This window comes from Microcaecilia unicolor, chromosome 9, assembly GCF_901765095.1.
Source record: "Microcaecilia unicolor chromosome 9, aMicUni1.1, whole genome shotgun sequence".
NCBI lineage: Eukaryota > Metazoa > Chordata > Amphibia > Gymnophiona > Siphonopidae > Microcaecilia > Microcaecilia unicolor.
In genome coordinates this window covers 138,268,965-138,288,794 of record NC_044039.1, presented here as the reverse complement: position 1 = coordinate 138,288,794, position 19,830 = coordinate 138,268,965, and the positions used below count along the sequence as shown (strand labels likewise).

General features: G+C 41.9%; 1 protein-coding gene across 1 annotated transcript in view; it reads right to left on the bottom strand.

The window, feature by feature from the left end:
• Positions 1-19,253, bottom strand: part of STARD9 (StAR related lipid transfer domain containing 9) — a 258,736-nt gene extending 239,483 nt beyond the window's left edge. The window contains exon 1 of the mRNA XM_030213696.1: positions 18,979-19,253. Within this exon, the coding sequence (XP_030069556.1) occupies positions 18,979-19,205 (227 nt within the window). The 5' untranslated portion in view covers positions 19,206-19,253. The remainder of the gene's footprint in view (positions 1-18,978) is intronic.
• Positions 19,254-19,830: the final 577 nt, after the last annotated feature.

Below are 19,830 nucleotides of genomic sequence, written 5' to 3'. Positions count from 1 at the left end.
TTTGCAATCATGATGGAGTTAGGTCTCATTCAGCATAGAGTTATTATAAGAAGGGCCATATCTGGTCCCTCTCCCAAAGCAGGAGATGCAAGCCTTTCTCCTGTTTGCAAGGTGCAGTCTGTCATCACCGACTCATTCTTATCCCTGAATGCAATAGTTAGAACAGCATTTACTAATTTATATTCAGACAACTTCAATCATTCCTGTCGCATTCACAGCTGAGAACAGCTATGCAGCCAGATTTTAAAACACTTTATACAGCTTTTAGCTCAACCCTTCATAGGAGTACCTCAAAGTGAGTTACATCCAGATACTGTAGATATTTCCCTGTTCCTAAAGGGTTTACAATCTAAGTTTGTGCCTGAGGCAATAGAGTATTAAATGACTTACCAAAGTCACAAGCAGCATCAACAAAATTTGAAACCTGGATTCTCTGGTTCTCAGCCACTGGGTTACTCCTCTACTCTACTCAATTACAAACCTGAACCTACTAATTTATTTGGGAGTCCAAAAATACATGTCTCCTGATTATTGAAAGTTATTACATGACAAGAGATGAGACACGGCCACTCACTTGCTTTGGACCATAAACTGACAATTAAGAATATCCAAATTTGCATTAATTACTTGTACAGTTTTGAAGGGAATAACTCCCATGTATTTAACACAGCATATTAATATGGCCCTATTCAAACTCTCCAATCTAGTTGGGATTTTCTTCTAGTATTGTCACATAGATTCTCGTAATGGATCTTTTTCAGGTAGGACTCCACACCTATGAAAGTACTTTTGAACTGAAAACTGAACCTTCTTACTTGTCTTCCATGGAAGTTTGAAGACTTGGTTATTTAAACAGATGACTGGCTTCTTAAGATTTTGTGGCTCAAGTTAAGCTTTTCTGAGTCTTCTGCCTGCTTTAAAGTAAATTCATGGTCAGTTAATTCAGTGTTCCTCAATCATTTCAACCTCAAAGCACATCTACATTAATAAAGAATACTGTGTGAAATTCCAGTCGCCACAGAACAGGCCTTGTAGACAGAGAGAGGACTCCTAAAAGCTAGGAATAAGATAGGAGGTGGTACTGTAATACATGTTGCATAAAGTAGGACCTGGCTATCTGTGCTGCAAGCTGCCCGTTAATATCCATGCTGCAGGGTTAGTGTGGCAGGTAGGTAGGTAGGTACGTACATAGGAAAGACATGTTTAACTACACATACTTAGGTTTTCAGTTGCTTTTCAAAATTCTGACATTTCAATACAATCACTTGTGTCTCCTGTTGCTGCAAGATGCTGAGAGCAGAGATCAGGTACTGATCTGAACCTGTGCATCAGAAAGTGATGCTTTTTCTGTGGCAAACATTATCAGGTCTGAAAATGCATCAGTGTGCTATGGCACACTGGGAAACAACTAGTTTATACTGAAAAAAATCTACTGGATAATAGGTTCAGTTGGGCAGTCTACATTTGAAATAGTTTCTGAATAGCCTCATATTTATGTGCAAATGAAGGTTAACACATAACAATCTGCAATTTTGATCCAATGTGTGCATGTTATTTTATTTTTGCTTTGTATTTAGGTTTTTCATCTCTGCTTTCATGTTAAATTTTTATTATAATTATTTAATTCGGCAATTCCCATGATTCTTTCCAGAAATAGGTTCATTTTATGCCCTGAATAGGGCATCCGTTGGAAAAGCACAATACAAATGCCAAATTAAATTAAATTATGATGCCCTCAGAGAAGGTTCTTCCATTAGACAAACTAGGCAACTGCCTATAACACAATAATTTGTGGAGGATGGAGACAGGGCTCTCTTGTGCTCTGCCCCAATGACTGTATAGGTCAGTTGCCCCAAATCTTCCTCTGCTCCTTGCTCTCTCCTGCCCTTGCAAGCAGTGTGTAGGGAACGGGGGGGGGGGGGGGGGGGAGAGGTGCAAGGCTGAAGATTTCTTGTCTGCATGTTTCTATTTATCACTTCTGCATTTGGAAAGGGTTTTTCATGTGTTCTGTTTGACCAGCATGAGATAGTCTGATAATGTGCCATTTCTGTATTGTCCAGCTGTTCTGAATTCCCAGTAAGAGTACTAATAATAAATGTGGATTTTCAGACTGCCTTTCCAAATAATGCTGAAGGCAGAGTACAATATATCTCTACCCAAAGACATACAGTCTAGGGCCTTAGAGAAAACATTTAGTAAAGAAACTTAAGGCAATGGAGATAAGGCAACTTATGGAAAGTCACAAGGCAATTCAGTGGGGGCAGGGACGGATCCCTGCACAGGCCTACTGGGCCCTGGCCCAAAGGTCTGAGGGGGAGGGGAGGGGCTTTCTCGTTATCAAGGCAGGCTTTGTGTTGCAGCCTATCTATTCAGACCTACTGGGCCCAGGCCCAAACATCTGGGTGGTAGCCTCTCTCATTATCAAGGTGGGCTTTGCGTAGCAGCCTGTCTGTACAGTCCAGTGGTTGTGGTTTTTAGGAAAATCTATTTATAAACTCTGCTGAAAACCTGACATTTACCTTTTATTAATGCTCGTATCAATACCCTATAACACTAACAGTAACTTATTATATATGTACTCATATAAATTTAACATATTTGCACAGTTGCATGAACACTGTGTTCCTTGTGAAATAGGATTGTAAAACTATGTATTTGGCAGTTGCTGTCGGGGGGGGGGGGAGGAAGGGGCTCACAAACTTGTGATCCATCCCTGAGTGGGGCGGGGAAGCTGGATTTGAACTCTAGTTTCCCTAGTTTTCAGCCCACTACTGTAATCAGTAAGAAGAAGCACGTAGAACAGTGAATACTGTGTGCTAAAGTAAGCACTGATACACATGTATCCTTGGACTATTTTATAAAAGTAGGCTCAGAGCACACTGGACTTGGAAAAAGTGTAATTTTGTGCAGAAGCTTACAAGGGCATAAACATGTATGCTCTCATAAAAAAATAATAACTCAGCATATGCCCCCTGATAGCTGAGATACCCTTTTATAAACTTAACCTTCCTGTTTCTCCTTTTCCCTGCTGGGAAGAATCATCACACTGTTCTAAGATCCGGTATAGTATTAGCATTGCTGCCTTGTCATAGGTAGGGTGTTGCTATTTGACTTCTGGGAGTTACTGCTGTTTTGGTAGGATAGCGCTCCTGGATAGGTTCTATGTAACTTTGCAGGGTATTGTGTTACTTTACAAGGCACCCACTAATTTGTCTCACTAAGGCATTTTTTCAAAGCACTTAGACTTACAAAGTTACGTGGAGGGGCATAATCGAAAGGGATGTCCCAAGTTTTGTTGAGGACGTCCTCGCAAAACATCCCGATGGAGGGGACATTTCGATAATACGGTCAGGGACGTCCAAATCTTGAAATTTAGGTCGTCCCTAGACTTGGTCGTTTCTGATTTTCGGCAATAATGGAAACCAAGGACATCCATCTCAGAAACGACCAAATGCAAGCCCTTTAGTCATGGGAGGAACCAGCATTTGTACTGCACTGGTCCCCCTGACATGCCAAGACACCAACCGGGCACCCTAGGGGACACTGCAGTGGACTTCATAAATTGCTCCCAGGTACATAGCTCCCTTACCTTGTGTGCTGAGCCCCCCAAACCTCCCCCCCACAACCCACTACCCCCAACTGTACATGACTACCACAGCCCTTACGGGTGAAGGGGGGCACCTAGATGTAGGTACGTGGTGGGTTTTGGTGGGTTCGCTGTTCACACCATGAATCCACGAACCCTACAGGGAGTGTTTGAGTGACTTCAGAACGTTGTCTTCAGAACGTTCACGGTGCGTTTTATTATATTAGAAGATTACCTCCATTGGTATGCACATCTCTCTCATGTATATTCATTAATGGATATTCTGAAAGCTGACCCATATGCAACCCTTGAATTTTCTTATCCCCATTTATAGTCCCCACTATTTTTTTTAACTCCTATACTTTTTATTCTTTCCAAACCAAGACCATTGTAAAGAAAATTATACCAGTGTTGTTCAAAGTATTTAAGTAAAAGTAAAAATAAATTTATATTTTAATACTTAAGTAAAAGTACAGTGAACTCATTAAAAATGTACTTAAGTGAAAGTAAAAAAAGTTTGTCTTATATAATACTTTTTGAGTATAAAGTACCATATCTACAATGAATACAACTATTGTTAACATTTTTATCCCAACAGCTTTATTGCTGTACAATTCAATCCACCTTGCTTTTAGTAAAACTAACCCCCTTGTTTACTAAGCCACACTAGCAGCAGCCGTGCGCTAATGCTGACACAGCCTATTCACTTTGAATGGGCTGTGTTGACATTGCTGCGTGGCTCAGTAGACGGGAGGGGGTAAATTTTTGAAAATGACTTTCACTCATGCAAATGTGCTTGCGAGTCATTATGTTCATGATAATGTGGGGTATAAATGTCAAAATAAATAAATATATCCAGCACAGCTAAAAAGGTATTCAACAGTTGTGCTACCAGGAAGTAGACTGTTTGGCCTGATAAAAAGTTCCTTCAAAATCAGGTCAGGTTGCAATATTATTGATGTCTTCTGACTGGGTCTTCAGGTTTTGATCAAGGGAATAGAAAGGGAATAGAATTTGATGCTCACCTTTCTATGGTTACAAATCAAAGCAGTTTACATATTATATATATACGGATACTTATTTTGTAGCAAAGAATACTTTATCATACTAAAGTAGCTTACCCAATTAAAATGGACTATTGTCTTTTGCATTTTAAACCGCCTGGAGTGCAGAATAATATATTTCGATTTGCTACACAGGTGTTTGTGGCAAGTAAAATGGCATTGGCGGCGGCCTGGAAGCAGCCATCTCTTCCTAACCTGCAGACCTTCTTGAGTAAATTGGACAACATATGTTTACTGTCAAAGCTTACAGCTGTACGTAGGGGACATTTGATACAGCATTATAAAATGTGGGAACTCTATGAGAAGTGGTCCTCTGCTCAAACTGTTCCTGACATGTCATATCTATAACTAGATATTGGAAACTGAGTCATTAGAGGGTAAACGGGAGGAAGGGGGGGAAGAGGGGGGAGCTGAGATAAGAAATTGTATAAGAAGCTTATAAGTGTTGAGATGACGTTGCTGTTACTATGCTCATTATGGAAATTAATTAAAGAGATATTAAATTATATATAAAAAAAGAATACTTTATCATCGTCATTATCATCTGCATCTTCCTTTTCATCTTCATTATCATCATCATCATGCTGTCCAATTACAGAGAAGGCTTTCACAAAGTTGGAATCATTGTCTGTTGTTGTTTTAACAATTTTTCGTCTGATGGCAAACTCTCATTCAATATCTTCGAGAACTGATGCAAGAATGTCAAATGTGTGAACCCTTCAGACTATCAATCCAGTGCACAGTCACCCCAATATAAAATTTTCCATGAGATAACTAGCAGTCTGTTGCAGTAGAGACATATATCTGTTCACCAAGAACTGCAATCAGCTTCAGCTTCATTTCCGCTTTAAAGTGATCCAACTCATCACTGTTTGGCTGGAGACCAGTTAAAAAAAAAAAAAAATCAGCAAGCACAGGCAACTCCACTATATTCACTGAAGAGCAAAATTTCAGATGAGATGATCCACTGTTTGCGTGATGAGGTTTGCAATTGCAAAATCTTGTTCCTGGTTTTGCAGTTTCATTTGGTTTACTGAGGAATCTTCATTTACATCTCGTTTCCACTTTTACTTTTTACTGCAAGCATCAGATGTAACTTGAGTAAAAGTAGTAAATATTGGTAAAATTATTCAGTAAAAGTAATAAATGTTTCCTGTACTTCTTTATAGTAAAAGTGACAAAATGTTTAAAGTGTAGTAACTAGTTACATTTACTTAATTACTATACAACACTGAATTATACATAAGGGATCCATCTATCTGGAGTCCAAATACCCCTCTGAAAACCTAATAGAATGGCACTAAGTTTAGCAAGGAAGGAAAAGGCAGATCAAGTTATAAAATAAGCCAGATCAGACTGGGGTTTCTGGAAAAATAAATTCCCCCCCCCCTTCCAGTTACAGACACACAGAGCTAACAAAGAAAGATATGCCCCTCACACTTACAGATACATAAACACAGAGATAAATACATGTTCCGCATCCTTCCCTCACTCCTTCAAAAACACAAGCATTTGCATGCTGATGTTCATGAAAAGGGGTTAGAAATCATTCCATAAGGCACACTCCATATGCTGTCCCTCCCCACCGCACATCCCCCCCCCCCCCTTTTCTGCCCCACTCCTATCCTGGCTGAGCTTCTATGATTCAGATGTGTATTTCATGTTTTTTGCTGTAAATTCTACTATGAAATTGAAGTAACCAATAAGAAAGCTATATGCTTAATTATACAGTGAAACAAAGAATTCCAGTGCTGTTCTCTACAGTGCCAGAAAATACCGGCTGAAAACCCATTTTTTTTAGTGACCAGTATTCAACATTAACAGCATGCAAATTATATGCACACTGTTGGTGTTAAGCATTGTCCAGTAAAGGGGTCCGAATGTTCTTGGTGATTGCCAAGTGAATGGGGGGCTCCCAATGCACTTAATTCCTTGGTGTCCAGTGGACCCCTCCCAACCCCCCAATATCTAAAATAAAATCCCCAGTAGTCCACTGAACTCCTCCCAACCTCCCCCCAAATAGCCTGGTGGTCCAATAGGCCCACTGACCTGACTGGCCCCTTACTAGGCCATGCCCAATCCCCTAGTCACCACTGGCCCTGGTGGTCTAGTGGAATCCCACCTTCACCCTTATACCCTCTACATACCTTTGTTAGGAGGCAGGAGGGATGCCTACTCTTCTCCTGCCTCTGGGCCCGCCCTCTTTAAAATGGCAGCACCCCACCCCTGTCCAGTGCATCCTAGGATGCACTGGGAGGGGCCTAAGTACCAGATAACAAGGTTTTTCCCTGGTCTGGTACTTAGGCCCCTCCCAGAGCATCCCAGGATGCACCAGGAAAGGGCAGGGCACCACTATTCTGAAGAGGGCGGGCCCAGAGGCAGGAGAGGAGTAGGCATCCCTCCTACCAAAGGTATGTGGAGGGGTCTTGGAGTGGGTGGCATTCTACTAGACTACCAGGGCCTGTGGTGCCTGCCGGGTCAGGTCAGTGAATCTGCTGAACCACCACACTATTTTTTGAGGGAGGGGGGTCCACTGGACTATCGGGTATTTTTTTTTAGGTTGGGGGATCAAGAGGTGACCACTGAGGATTTTAAGTTGGGGGGGGAGATAGTGGCATACCTAGGGTAGTTGACACCCGGGGTCGGTCATTTTTTAACACCCCCCTCCAAAATCCAGTACTAGGCATGCTGAGAATACAAACGCTCAGGACCTATAGAGCAATTCTACCATACCATAAGCAGTAATTTCTACGAGTCACACAAGGAAAAGGAAAGCATCTTAAACACTACAGTGAGCACTAGAACATCAATTCACCTATTGTAAAACGAAACCAGACAAAATAGTACAGATCGTAGATCCTGCACAGTCAATGCCAACTGAAAGCCATGTCTTTTTCACAAACACAGATATACCCTAATCCACTATAGAATAAGTAATAATAAACTTTCTATTTAGACAAAAATTAAACTGAACCCCCAAGATGCCAGACTCTGCATAAAATGCAACACCACAGAAACAGAAAATGTCCCCTGGTACTGTGCAAAATATAAAGACAGCAGATGTAAGTTTGAAAAAACTAGCAAGTACCAATCACCACTTTACAAATTAACAAATAGAAATAAAACAAATATAGAAAATAAAATAATACCATTTTATAGGACTAACACATTTAGCTTTCAGAGGCCAAAACCTCCGTCCTCAGGTCAATACAGTATAGTGCTGTTACAGTATCCTATCCTGACCTGAGGAAGGGGGTTTTGTTCTCCGAACGTTAGTCAAAATGTATTAAAATTAGTCCAATAAAAAGATTACCTTGTTTACATGTTCTATTATAAACATTTATTAACCCAGCTACAATACTACTTTATCCTAAAGCAAAAAAATATATATATTTTTTTTTATTTACAGTTTGTTGTCTCTGGTTTCTGCTTTCCTCATCTTCTTTTCACTGTCTTCCTTCCATCCAGCATCTGTCTTCGTTCTCTCTCTGCCATCCAGTGTCTGCCCTCTCTGCTGTCCCCTCCATCCAAAGACTGCCCTCTCTCCCTGCCTCTTACATCCACATCTGCCCTCTATGCTCCTTTCATCCACATCTGCCCTCTATCTCTGCCCCTTCCATCCACCATCTGCCCATCTGCCCTCTCTCTCCCCTTCATTCACTGTCTGTCCTTTCTATCCCTTCCATCCACTCCACTGTCTGCCCTTTCTCTCTGCCCCTTCAATCCACCATTTGCCCTCCCTTTCCCATCCATCCAGGGTCTGCCCTCCCTCTCGCTCCCCCATCCATCCAGGAACTGTCCCCTCTCTCTCTCTGTCTGCCCCTTTTTTCAGCCCCCAGTTCCAGCCCCCTTATCCCACCTGCCCATAGTTCTAGCCCCAGCCCACATCTCCCACCTGCCCCCCTTTTCAGCCCCACTATCCCACCAGTCCGCAGTTTCAGCCCCAGGCCTTTTCTCTCACCAGTCCCGAGCTTCAGTACCAGCCACTTCTCCCTGTCCCTTTTTCAGCCCCCAGTCCCCACAGTTTCAGCCCCCACATAGATGCTGTCCAAGGTTTGCAGTAAAAGACACACATCACAACATGCAGTCCAAGGCAGGCAGTAAAAGGTACTTGTCACGTACATGCAGTCCAAAAAGCATACAGTGAATTACACTGTAAAGTACTTTGAGATTGTATATTAAATTAATAAATCCACACTGGTCCAATCCACATGTCACACACATGCAGTCCAAGGCAGGCAGTAAAAGACACACATGCAGTCACATGCTGTCCAAGGTTTTCGTGGCTCCACCTAATTCCTTAGTGGCTGTAAAGTCATAGGAATCTGGGAGTCAGTCCTGCTCCTGTGAGTGTTTCACTGAAAGTTGCTCAGAAACACAACATTTGAAGCTTTGGGGATTTAATAGTGTTGTGTAGACGTTGTCATTTGACTATTTTAGCCGTCAGCACTTTACCAAAGGCTATGCAAGCAGCACTGCCTCACTGTATGTGAATATAGAAGGGCAGCGTCGCAGGCAGCGCCTCGCGTCTGCCGGCCCTGCTTGTTAAAAAAAAGCAAATCTCCTTCTCCTCGTCTTGACGTCTTCGTCGGGCCTTCCCTTACTATGTCCCGCCCTCCTCTGAGGTAACTTCCTATTTCTGCGAGTGCGGGACATAGTAAGGGAAGGCCCGACGAAGACGTCAAGACGAGGAGAAGGAGATTTGCTTTTTTTTTTAACAAGCAGGGCCAGCAGACGCGAGGCGCTGCCTGCGACACTGCTTCGCCGATTTTTCTTTAAAGGCAGGGTGGTGCGGTAACAGGAGAAGAGTAGCGGGAACGGAGCACCCCCCACCCACTGACACCCGGGGCGGACCGCCCCCACCACCCCCCCTTCGTACGCCACTAGGGGGGGGGATAAGGCTTGGGGAACAGTTTGAGAGTAAGGGGCCATGGCTTGCTGCCATTTTGACTTTCCTTTCAGTGCCTGAAGCCAAAGCTCAGGCACTGACAGGAAAGTTAGCACAGGTCCCTAACAACAGCTCAAGAACTATCAGTAGTTTTCAGTTGTTGGGGCAGGGGGTTTTTGTGAGCTGATTTTCTATGCATTGCACGGAATCGCTAATGAGCTCATTTTAATACTAACAAGCTCATTGGAGTGGAGGAGTGGCCTAGTGGTTAGGGTGGTGGACTTTGGTCCTGGGGAACTGAGGAACCGAGTTCAATTCCCCCTTCAGGCACAGGCAGCTCCTTGTGACTCTGGGCAAGTCACCTAACCCTCCATTGCCCCATGTAAGCCGCAATGAGCCTGCCATGAGTGGAAAAGCACGAGGTACAAATGTAACAAAAAAAAAATTAGCGTAGGACTTTCGGTCACTGCTTCTGTGCATTAGCTGCAAAATAATGTTTTCACTTAGACTTGGTAAAAACAGTCTAAATTAAACAGTGCATGCCTAGTTTGCTTTAAGCATCTCCCCCTTAGTGACTGAATCATGTATTTTCAAATGGTTGCCACATATTTGGCCTCCTAGTGGTGGAGAAAAAAAGCAATACCTGTTGCCTTGGTACAGTGGCACCCTGTGGTTTAAATATAAAATGAATTCAAATAATTTGCAATGACATGTAGTGGATAAATGTAATATCCCACTTGGTTTCACTTTATTATTCTCTTCAAACTAAATGAACAATTAAGAATTTAATAACCGCTTCATTCAAACTGCCCTCCCCTTTCCCCTCCATGTCAGAGGCAACACAGATTCACACATGCAGAGAGATTGAAAGGTATTCCAGGAGCAATTCTCCACATGCTTTCCCCACCTTTTTATCATCATTTACAAATGAGAAACCTAAATGTTCCGAAATAAGAACTCTGTCTCAAGAGCCCATGATTTGTATCTTGGAGACAAACAACAATTGCTGGGTTATAAATTAAGAAGCATAACACTGCCTTTTGTGTGCCTACCAGGAAAACACAACAGTAGTAAAGAAAAGATTACAAATGATGATACCTCAGACTTTGCTGCCAATCAAGAATTAGTAGTTCAAACAGCTCAACTTCTCTTTCTGCATACCATTGTTTCCTCTTAAGGTCTTTTTCCTAGGATACAAATCTTAGAACAAACATATCAAGTGATCTGGCAGCTCTACCACCATTCTCTAAAGCCAGCTCCAAACAGGTCCTTTACTAACCTGCACTAGGTTTTTGCAGTTAACACAGCAAAAACTGAGTTAGATGCAAGACATCTGCAGTTACTGTTGGAAGCATTTCCAGCAATTTTGGGAAGGCTGCTGTGCAATTAACATAGGGCAAAGCTTGCTATTGAACTTCAACTGCATGGCAGATAACATGGAATGCAACTACAGTACAGTCTCAATTATTCAATGTAAACAAGACCAACCCGTTGTCGGATAAGTGAAAAGTTGGATAACATGGAAAACACTGCATAAACCCCTCAAACAATATATAAACAGAGACATAATCTTTATTTATTTATTGCATTTGTATCCCACATTTTCCCACCTTTTTGCAGGCTCAATGTGGCTTACTATACATCATGAATAGTGGTAATATATTAGAAAATATTTAGTGTTATAGGAGGGTCTTGGTCAACATGATAATGAAAAAACATGATAGTAGTATTACAAGAAGATATTGTAAGACAGTCCTGAATATCTGTGGAGGATTTGTGTGTATTCACATTTGCTGAGGACGTCCATCTTTCGTTTCGATAATACAGTCGGGAACGCCCAAATCTTGACATTTAGGTTGTCCCTAGAGATGGTCGTCCTTAAGACTTGGTCGTTTCTGATTTTCGGCGATAATGGAAACTAAGGACGCCCATCTCAGAAACAACCAAATGCAAGTCCTTTGGTCATGGGAGGAGCCAGCATTCGTAGTGCACTGGTCCCTCTGACATACCAGGACACCAACCGGGCACCCTAGTGGGCACTGCAGTGGACTTCATAAATTGCTCCCAGGTACATAGCTCCCTTACCTTGTGTGCTGAGCCCCCCAAAACCCACTATCCACCACTACCATAGCCCTTACAGGTGAAGGGGGGCACCTAGATGTGGGTACAGTGGGTTTTGGAGGGCTCACATTTACCACCACAAGTGTAACAGGTTGGGGGGATGGGCCTGGGTCGCCTGTCTGAAGTGCACTCACCCACTAAAACTGCTCCCAGGACCTGCATACTGCTGTCATGGAGCTGGGTATGATATTTGAGGCTGGCAAAACATATTTTTTTAAAACATATTTTGAGGGTGGGAGGGGGTTAGTGACCACTGGGGGAGTAAGGGGTCATCCCCGATTCCCTCCGGTGGTCATCTGGTCAGTTCGGGCACCTTTTTGTGGCTTAGTCGTAAGAAAAAAAAGGACCAAGTAAAGTCGTCCAAGTGCTCGTCAGGGACGCCCTTTTTTCTCCATTATGGGTTGAGGATGCTCATGTGTTAAACACGCCCCAGTCCCGCCTTTGTTATGCTTCTGACACGCCCCTGGAAACTTTGGTTATCCCCACGACGGAAAGCAGTTGGGGACGCCCAAAATTGGCTTTCGATTATGCTGATTTGGGCGACCCTGGGAGAAGGACGCCAATCTCCCGATTTGTGTTGAAAGATGGGTGTCCTTCTCTTTCGAAAATAAGCCTGATAGAGTTCCAAATTGTTCTAAAACAAAGACTTTAATAGAAATAAATGCGATGGCATCACTAGGAGGGTCTGTCGGATATGCCAATGTCAGATAATCGAGAGCGTACTGTCGTTATATCTCTGGAGTAGAATACAGTTACCTTACATCTCTGCCTCGTTAATACCTAGAGGCATATTTTCAAAGCACTTAGCCTTCCAAAGTTCCATAGGTTTCTATGGAACTTTGGAAGGCTAAGTGCTTTGAAAATATGCCTGCTAGTGTACTTGAATGTAATTCACCTTACTACTGAAAAAGGTGTGAACAAAATCCATACCCCTCCCCAAAAAAAAATAGCAGTTAATGAATCGTAACGATATCTGCATTAGTTGCAAGGTGAAGTCCCCACTTATTCTTTGCCTCAAAATGGTGATTTCTGCATTAACCTGTGCTAAGTGCTACATTACAAAGCTAACAGTTAACTCACTGTGTTAATGCAATGCCACACTACTAATGCACATTAATTTCTATGTTAAACTGACACAGCTTAGTAAAGAAAACCCTTATTGTCTCGCTAGATAGTGCTCTAGAAGCCGACTGAACTTGGGTTTTGGCACCGAAACTGGACTGAAATTCACATTCAGGATTGTTTCTGTTTTGGCCAAAAATGTCGGTGAATTTTCAGCTGAAAATAAAACTTTTTTGCTATGCCCCTTGGCTCTCCTCCTTCTCCAACCCCCGCCCTCCAAACCAAAATAATTCCCACTTTCTCCCTCCCTCCCCCCCCCCCCAAAAAAAAAACACCCCTCACAGAGACTTATTGCACCACCCTGGTAGTTAGATTGGACAGCAACAATACCCACTTGCACCCAACCATGTTTTCTCCACAGTCAAAAATGACTGCTATGACTTCCAGTAGCAGTCTCATGAGATTGTCACTGGAAGTCACAGCAGCCATTTTGACCGTGGAGGTGACATAGGCAAGAGTGACTAGGGATTGCTCCTGCTCAGAGTCCCGACTAGACCACTGGGGGGGGGGGGGCTATCGGTGGGCCTGGAAGGCAGAAGTGGGAGTTCCTTCAGTTCAGGGGAAGCAGTGACAGAGGAGGGAGGGAGTGGAAGCTGTTCCTATTTGGGAGCTGGACTGGTTTCGGTTTTGGCCAAAACTGAGCAAAGCATTTCAGCCACAGATTCGATTGCAACTGAAACCAGACAAAAATGGCTTTGATCACCTGCTATAGCTCTCATTAATTCTTTTTAACCATACAAGAAACTTTCTAGAAAAAGTGGACTATCTGAAAGAATTAATGAAGACAGAGTCCCTGGGCAGCAAGAAAAAAACAAAGTCATAACATATGCAATTCATTTATTCAGGAAATACTTCCCCCTTATAAAATTAACACTGGAGATGATAGAGAAACTTCAGTTGTTAGATATTTCAAGTAAGGTGGACTAGTTTCTTTGCCAAAACTTCAAGAAACTGAGCATGATGTATGGCATCTACTGAGAGATGACAGAGAAAACCATATAAACCAAACGTAATAACTTAAGACTAGACATAATGGGTCAGATGAATGGTCCATCTAGCCCAGTATCCTATTTCCAACAGTGGCCAATCCAGTTCACAACTTATCTGGCAGAAACCCAAATAGTAGCAACACTCCATGCTACCAATCCCAAGGCAAGCAGTGGTTCCCCACGTCTATTTCAATAGCAAACTATAGACGTAACTATTCATTGAGTGAAAAAATATTTCCTCCTATTTGTTTTAAAAGTATTTCCATGTAACACTGTATTAAGCATTTTTAACAACTGTACAATAAGAAGTGTGAGAATCCTGAGCTAGGTCAGAGCACGTAATACCATCATATGGTGTGAGGAACATCTCCAAATGCCACCGCAATGGAGAAATGTGATCCTATGATCACTGGTGTTTAAGAAGCAGTTTATTGAATGTCCTTTCAACGTATTAAATTGAGTAATTTGGAAAAGGAAAAGCTATCCAAACTGAATATATCCAACTGACTTCCGATTTTGTGGCATGTGCAATTTAAAATGTTAACATTGGTTCATCATGCCTTAAATAATGAGGTCCCCTAGAGTTTTGTGTCTGCTTTGAAAATAAATTATTGGCTATCAAGAGCACTATGGTCTACAGATAAACTGCTTCTAGATATTCCAACTTTTCTCCAGATAAAGCATTTATTCATCAGGTCTTATGGGGCTGTGTGATAGACCAAAGTGCTTCTCTTGGCACTTTGGTCTATCACACAGATAAGTCACAAACAGTTCAAGGCATGCTTGTTTCAAAAAGCATTTACTTACCTTTTGGTCTAATGGCAAGCATGGCAATTTGTAAGAGGATGGTACAGCACAGACTAGCCATGGATGGTCGATAAGTTGATGGGCACCTTTATACAGCATTAAAGTGTATTCTGGTGTTTGACTTTCTGTGTAAGTATGTATATGGTGGGGCTCAAGTCATTGTGCATTTTATTTTTGTTATCTTAGGCTTCCGCGGCTGGTGTCATGATTGTTGCAGTTGTCTGGGTCTTGCAGAATCTGAGTAAGTGGAACTGATGTTTCAACCACTGTGGCTCTCTTCAGGGTATGCTGTGAGGTCTGCTGTTTGTCTTTATATATAGTGGGTTCTCAATTAGGTTTAAGAATCCATTATTATATTTTTGTCTTTTCATTTGTTCAATGTTTTGCTTTTTGTGTATTCTATTATGTATGTTTATTTGTAAGCTGAGCAGAACTACAGATTGTACAGGGTACAAATTTTTAATAAAATACAAAAGTAAAACAAATAAAACTCCTGCTTGCCTCAGAAGATTCAAATTTTAATTATGTTATGTTGAATTCTTATCTATTTGCATGCTAAGCTGTGTAGGCTACCCCGATATATTACTTTAAAGGGCAGTAATTTCTCACAAAAACATATTTTCCATGGAGCACAATACTATATAGCTGCTTATGAACAAATATGTCACTTTTCAAAAATCACATAAGCAGTCTGAAATCAGTCTACTGTCCACAATAATAAAAATTCATCTCTTACAGAAATTCTTGCTAAAAGTGCATTATGTAAATATTGCAAAATGTGCTCAGATTCAATCACCTCTCATTGCACCATAAGAACAGAATTGGGAATCATCACAGTACATTAAAAGTCCCCATCAGAAATTCTGCATGAACACAGTATGAGTACATCGCATCATGATTTATACAGAAAACTAATAAATGAAGCTCTCGGTAATGCAGTTCATGCCAATACTGCTGTAAAGTAGTGCCATGATGGTTAGTTCACCACGCCACACCTTATTCTTAACTATTCTCGTAGCGCCTTCTTCCACCGGTGTATATGTGAATGGTCAAACAGACAACATAACAAGTTTCCCTCTTCAAATCCCAGATCCCAACTCAGATCTGGGTTTCTTCATCAGGGGAACCCACTTCTCTACAATAAGACAGGGTGGCATAGTAGGTATCGGTTTGGACTATTATGCCACCCTGTCTTACTGTAGAGCGGCTCTGATAGACAGGAGTCAGTATGGTTTTCGAGAAGGGCACAGCATGGAAACTTTATTAGTATCCACCATAGATATGATAAAGAAAGGAATTGATGTGTAAGCAAAATTTTGCTTTGTCTCACTTGATATCTCTACTACATTTGATACAATAAATCATACTATGTTATTACAGCATTTGTGGGATATGGATCTGAAGGGTAAGGTTCACGAGTGGTTTTCATCTTATTTGGAGCATCACAGGATGGCAGTAAAATAGACTGATAGAAATCAGAGGTCTATTTTTTTGAATGTGGGGGTTCCACAGGGGTCTGCCCTGTTTAACCTGTTTTTGAAAAACTTATTAAGGGGCTTGGAGGTTGACTTTAGGGTTAATACAGATTATGTTCATTTTTTCTTTTGGTTAATGATGATTTTATAACTGGTCATCTAAAATTACAGCAAAGTATGGATGCTATTCAACTTTGGATGAAGAATAATAGGTTGGCTTTAAATTTAGCAAAGACTGAAATTATGTTTGGTAGTCGTGAAGTTTGTAGCCAAGTTGACCCAGTACAACTCCAGGGCTTTCTTTGTTCCTATTAAACATCAGATTGTGAGTCTTGGAGTTGTACTGGATGCACAGTTGAATTTTAAGGCACAGGTAGCAAAGGTTGTTCAAACTTGTTTCTATCAATTATATATTCCAAGCAAAGTTGAACCTACAACTCCTCAATCTGATTTTCAGATAGTGGTTCAGTGTTTAATTTTGTCCAGATTAGATTACTGTAATAAACTCAGGTAAAGACTACCTATCTCAATCATGCTGTAAAAGCATTACAGGCTGTACAACACGCTGCTGTAAGGCTGACTGTGGGATAATAACACGTTACATCTTCTTTGAAGTCTTTACATTGGCTACCTGTAAGCTTCAGGATAACATTTAAAGTACTGATAATTACTTTTAAGACTTTGACCAGTGGTGTTCCTGAATATTTGAAGAATACTCTGAAGCTCTATGAACCAGCTCGCTCCTTGAGAGCAACAAGATTGGTGCAGTCTTCTTTAGTGAAGGTTTGATATGTTGAGTCTTATAATGGTCCAGGCCTATGGAACAAACTCCCTGGAAGTGTTCAGATGTTAACAACTGTTACTGAATTTAAGACAAAATTGAAAGCCCTTTTGTTTATTTAAGCCTTTATGGAGTACGAAGGCTTGAGACTGGTTATTTTGATTACTGTTTTTAGCTTTAGATTTTATATGCAATTTGTAATATGTTTGCTGTTTGCCATGTTTTATGTATGTTATGTTTTTTGTTCTTTGCCTAGGTAATAGGCAAAGTTTAGAGTCAATTAATACACAGAGATAACAAACGAGTTGACTGAGGAAATTTGGATGTCAAAAAGCGCAAGTGGCAAGGAAGGAGTGGGGAGTGGACCAGAAATCCAACAAGCTGTAGTTTTATATGAATTCAGAACCAATTTGTGGAGACTGGAATAATTTAAGAGGGATCATTGGCAAGCGTGTAGTGGTGCTAGGTCAGGAGTGACTAGAGAGACTGGGTAGATCAAAAAGATATGCTTGTGTAAAAGAATAATTTTATATTACAGTCCTGTATAAGAAGGGCTAATGGACTAAGGAAGATTTTGAATACAAGGGGGGAAGGGAGAGAGCACTGCAGTTCAAAGAAAAGACAGAGTGGATGAAGTTGATGATGAAGTAGCAACTGATAAATATCTGTCAGAGAAGTAGAAAGAGAACCAATTGAGAACAGATCCTGCCAGCCCAACAGATTGGAGATGGGCAAGAAGAAGAGAGTGGCCAACAAGATCAAATGCAGTAGAAAGATGAAGTGAAATAAGAAGAATGATATCTGAGTCAAGAAAAGAACAGCAGCAATAGTAGTTTCACTACTATGAGTGCTGGTCTTGGCAGACACAGTACAGTCTCGATTATCCAATGTAAACAGGACCAACACGTTGTTCGATAAGTGAAAAGTCGAATAATATGGAAAACACTAAATAAACTCCTGAAACAATGCATAAACAAAGGCAAAGAGTTCCCAATCTTCAAAAATTATTCTAAAACAAAAGATTTATAATAGAAATAAATGCGATAACTTTGACGGGGGTGGGGGTCTGTCAGATATGCCAAATGGTCGGATTAGCAAAGGTCAGATAATCGAGACTGTACTGTACATACTGATCAGGAGAGATACACAAACCTTTCTTACATTTGTAAAACCAGTTCAAAGAATCTACAAAAGTTTAGCAGTTCACTTAATATCTTTAATGAATACATTCCTGGAATCTATTCTGAAGCACTCCAAAAGGCAAATACAACAGCTTGAGCAAATTCCCTGGAGTCAAGGGATCCACCTACAAAAAATATGACAAACTGGCATCATACCTTTTTTCAAATTTTCCCCTGCAAATGTTTGGTTTCAGTTTTCCCTCAAATATTTTGGTGCATCTCTACAGATCTAAGAATGAAGTAGCATTTAAGGGTCTGATTTTTAAGCTTCTTTCGCTGAGACGCAGAATAGAAGAAAAGCCTTACTGAATCAGGTCCTCAGATTCAAAATGCTGTTGTTATTGATATTATTATTAGTGCTGACGAAAATAAAATCACGTCAACCCAATATCCTTCGGGAGCAGCCGAGCTATAAACAACATTGTTAATACGCCCCTAACCGATTTCTTATCAGGGGGGCTTTTCCCAACTCTGTCCCATCTGATGCAGGTGACTTCTGCCTGTCAAAAAGTAACTACAATATTCTTGAGCCTCCTTCCAGCATATCGCTCAACTCCAACTCTTGGAATCTGCATCTTTTCACTAGCCATTCATTTTCATCAGACCACTAATCTGAAGCGGAAAAACAGTTGCTCTTTTTTTTGCTAGCTGTGCTTCTAAAATGCATACACATCTCTAAATTCCTACAGGGAGTGAAGGCAATCCCTTTAAGCGCACTGATGATTCTTTCCAAATGTTTGGGGAAGAACTTCAACTAAAACCCCTTCCACCCAGTACACAATCCCCAAGTTCTGTTTTAGGAAGGCCAGCCACAAGTTAGCCCCTAACTCTTGAAATCTGTCCTTTCGCCCGCGGGGAACCCTCTCGCAGCTGTCCCACTACTTCCTGGCCCCGTCCCGCGGCGCCTCGCAACACCAGTTTGCCCAGACACGAACAACATATGGCCCCCGGCGACGCTCCTAACCTTTTGCTGAGTGGTCGGACCCTGACGGCCACTTTGATGTTCGCCATGTCCCGTTGCGCGAGCTCCGGCTCACGCCATTCTTCCTCACGACCCAGCAAACTCCATGCGCTCGAGACAGCTGTTGTACAGGCGCGAGCTCCGGCTCCGCCGCGCCCCTTCTTCCTAGCGAAGCAGCAAAGGTTGGCGCGCGGGAGTGGAGGAGGGGGCGGGGCGAAAGACAACAGCATAGGCAGAGCTAGCGAGGATAGCCACAGTCAGCAGAAGCCAAACTGATTCCTGGAAGGCGGTATTAAGGAAATGCTCCGGCCTCTCACTGTTGTCCAGTCCTCTCCAGTACCGCCCAGTGCTGCTGAAGAAGGTGCTCGCGACTCCGAGCTCAGCTGTATAACGTTATGAGGTCATCCTCTTCTTTTGGAACTAATTACGACCCCGCCCCCATCCGCTTTCAAGGGCTTGAGGGAAGGGATTTGGACTGCAGCTCCGGGGTGAGGCGAGGCGGTTGTTCCAGTATTGTCACAAAGAAGACCTTTGCTTCTAAGCAGAGATCTGGAGTGGAGATACCGATACTCACTGCAGCGTGCTTAATTCCGAAAGACTCGGCAGATCCTACAGCTTGTACTAGTGCTATTAACTAACTCAGAAAAAAAAAAAGTCAATAAAACAACACAATGTCAAAAGAAGTTCAGAATAAAACCACCTATAAAGCACAACACTCTTAGGAGCCACGGTAACATCCGAATTTGGGGGTCCTTTTACAAAACTGCTGTAAAAAGTGGCCTTAGCATGCTCTTACATGGGTTATACCTGTGCGCTAAGACAGTGGTGTTCCTAGGACAGCTGCCAACGGGCAGA